Source organism: Octopus bimaculoides, chromosome 22 (assembly GCF_001194135.2).
Source record: "Octopus bimaculoides isolate UCB-OBI-ISO-001 chromosome 22, ASM119413v2, whole genome shotgun sequence".
In the NCBI taxonomy this organism is placed as follows: domain Eukaryota; kingdom Metazoa; phylum Mollusca; class Cephalopoda; order Octopoda; family Octopodidae; genus Octopus; species Octopus bimaculoides.
The window spans coordinates 3,985,327-3,987,826 of NC_069002.1; the positions used below are offsets into that span (position 1 = coordinate 3,985,327).

At 36.7% G+C, this 2,500-nt stretch overlaps 1 protein-coding gene across 2 annotated transcripts in view; it reads left to right on the forward strand.

The window, feature by feature from the left end:
* LOC106867694 (2',3'-cyclic-nucleotide 3'-phosphodiesterase) overlaps positions 1–2,283 on the forward strand; it is a 10,274-nt gene extending 7,991 nt beyond the window's left edge. For both annotated transcript variants that reach the window (XM_014912650.2, XM_014912657.2), the window contains exon 3: positions 1,069–2,283. In XM_014912650.2, the coding sequence (XP_014768136.1) occupies positions 1,069–2,108 (1,040 nt within the window). In that variant the 3' untranslated portion in view covers positions 2,109–2,283. The remainder of the gene's footprint in view (positions 1–1,068) is intronic.
* The last annotated feature ends 217 nt before the right edge of the window (positions 2,284–2,500 follow it).

Below are 2,500 nucleotides of genomic sequence, written 5' to 3' on the forward strand. Positions count from 1 at the left end.
GGGGGGACTTCATTTTAACAGCTGCTGCTGCTTATTTTGATCAATGTCATAAAGATGAAAGGCAAAGTGAGTCTGGGGAAGCAATAACGACATACTCTCCTCTCTCTCTCGCGTGGTGCTTCTTTATGGTTTACCATTGTGTGATGCCGGAGAGCATGTGCGGATGATAGACAAAGTTGACTTCATCATGACTGCAGCTTTCAACATAAAGGAAATAAATGAAATACAACCAGGAGATATTTTGTTTGACACTCAACCAATTCTGCCCAGCACCAACCATTTTTTTGTTGTTGTTGTTTCAGTGGGGTTTATTTTTTTAGCTGTTTTTCTCTTTTCTTTATTCATGTATTTACATGTGAAAACATGTGGCTTAGTGGTTAAGGTATTCAGTTCACAATCGTAAGGTTATGCGTTCAATTCCCAGCAACACATTGTGTCCTTGAGCAAGATACTTCATTTCACGTTGCTCCTAGTCCACTCAGCTGGCGAAAATGAGTTGTACCTGCAATCCAAACGGCCAGACACTGTCACATTTTGTGTCACACTGAATCTCCCTGAGAACTACATTAAGGGTACATGTGTCTGTGGAGTACTCAGCCACATGTACATTAATTTTACAAGCAGGCTATTCCATTGACTAAATTAACTGGCACCCTCATTGTTGTAACCGATGGAGTGCTACATATATATCTATATATATATATATATATATATATCATCGTCATCATCATCATCGTTTAACGTCCATCTTTCATGCTGGCATGGGTTGGACGGTTTGACTGAGGGGTGGCAAGCCAGGAGGCTGCAGCAGGCTCCAATCAGATCTGGCAAAGTTTCTACAGCTGGATGTCCTTTCTAACGCCAATATATATATATATACACACACACACACACACACACACATATATATATATATAGATTAAAACTTACTTGGGAGAGGATGTGTGGCGTTCAATCATATATATGTATGTATGTATGTGTGTGAGTGTGTATGTATGTATTTTCTTTTCATAATTTTGTGTTTTTATGCATTTATTTAATTACTTATCTGTTTCTTTTTTCTTTTAGATTATAACCCAAAACATCATTATGATTCCTCAGAAATAATTCTGTCTTACTGCGTTGCTCACTTTCATTCTGGAAATACCAATTTCCACAAGAGGAAATCAGTGAAGAAATCTATTGGGAAAACCTTCCAGCTTTGCGTTTCTCAAATTCTTATCACTCCTAATATTCTTGCTGCTTTGGTTAATCTTTCTGAAGAACAATTGGAAATCTATGGTGAATCAGAACTTGGCAGTCCTTGTGGAAAAGAAGAAGAAGAAGAAGAAGAAGAAGAGGAGGAACAAGAACAAGAGTTCACTGTTGTTGGCAAAAAATCACACCAAGATAGGAAAAGGAGAAAATCTAGTACTGAAAATGTTTTGTCTGAAGAATCGATGGAAATTCTAAAACATGCTGTTGAAGACAAACTTCAGTGTGTTTTGTCTCAGATAACACCAGGCGTGGGTTTTAATCGTCCTGGAAAGCAAAATCTGAAAGAAGCAGAGTTTGGAAGTAATGCAGGAAAGGAATCTATTGATGTTAGTAATTCATTAACTGGAAATGACCAAGACAGCTTGAACCATTCCAGTCGACAGGCATCTAAGGAAAATAATGAGAACAGTCAAAACCATGGCAAGTTAAAATCTAATGCTGTTGAAATTCCAGTGCTAGGAGAAAATAGTTCTAAAAGATACCAACTGAAAGAAATTAGAAATGTTGGTGAGGTTACAGAGACAAGACAAGAAGATGAAGTTACTCAAAAGAATACAGTCCAATGCGGTCGATTTCAAACAGATGCTGAACCGACAAAGAAGAATGTGAACATTACAAAGGGTCGGCATGCTTATATTTTATTGGCCAGTCGAGATAAAATAGACTTTAATGAGATTTCTAAAGAGATAAGAAAAGTTTCAGAGTTGAAAGATGAGAAAGAAGGAAACCTGAAGCAATTTTTGAAATTTTTTGCTGACAACGCACAAGGTTTCTATTTTGGAAACGGGACTTTTTTGATGAATTTAACAAAAAATATATATTTGAACAGCATTTATGCATGTCAGTATTAAATTTGAGGACAGTAGGTTAACAGTGATGGTGATGATTCTGAGTTCAAATCCCATCAAACTCATCACTACTTGTCTTCCTTCTGAGGTTGGTAAAACCAAATCATTAAATACCTGTGAAGTTCAGAGATTAATTTGTTCAACTATTTGTTATTAAATTTGGCATTTTTAAAAATGAGTTGTTTCAGATTTGTTTTACTGCAAAAACTAAAAATCCTCAAATTTTTTATTTATAAGGTGTTGGCATGGCAGTGGTATGAAGTTTGCTTCCTAGCCTCATGGTTCTATACTTCTGAGTTCAATCCCAATGCATAGCAACTTGGGCAAGTGTCTTCCACTATAACCACTGGCCGACCAAAGCCTTGTGAGTGGATTTAGTGGACAAAACCTGAGAG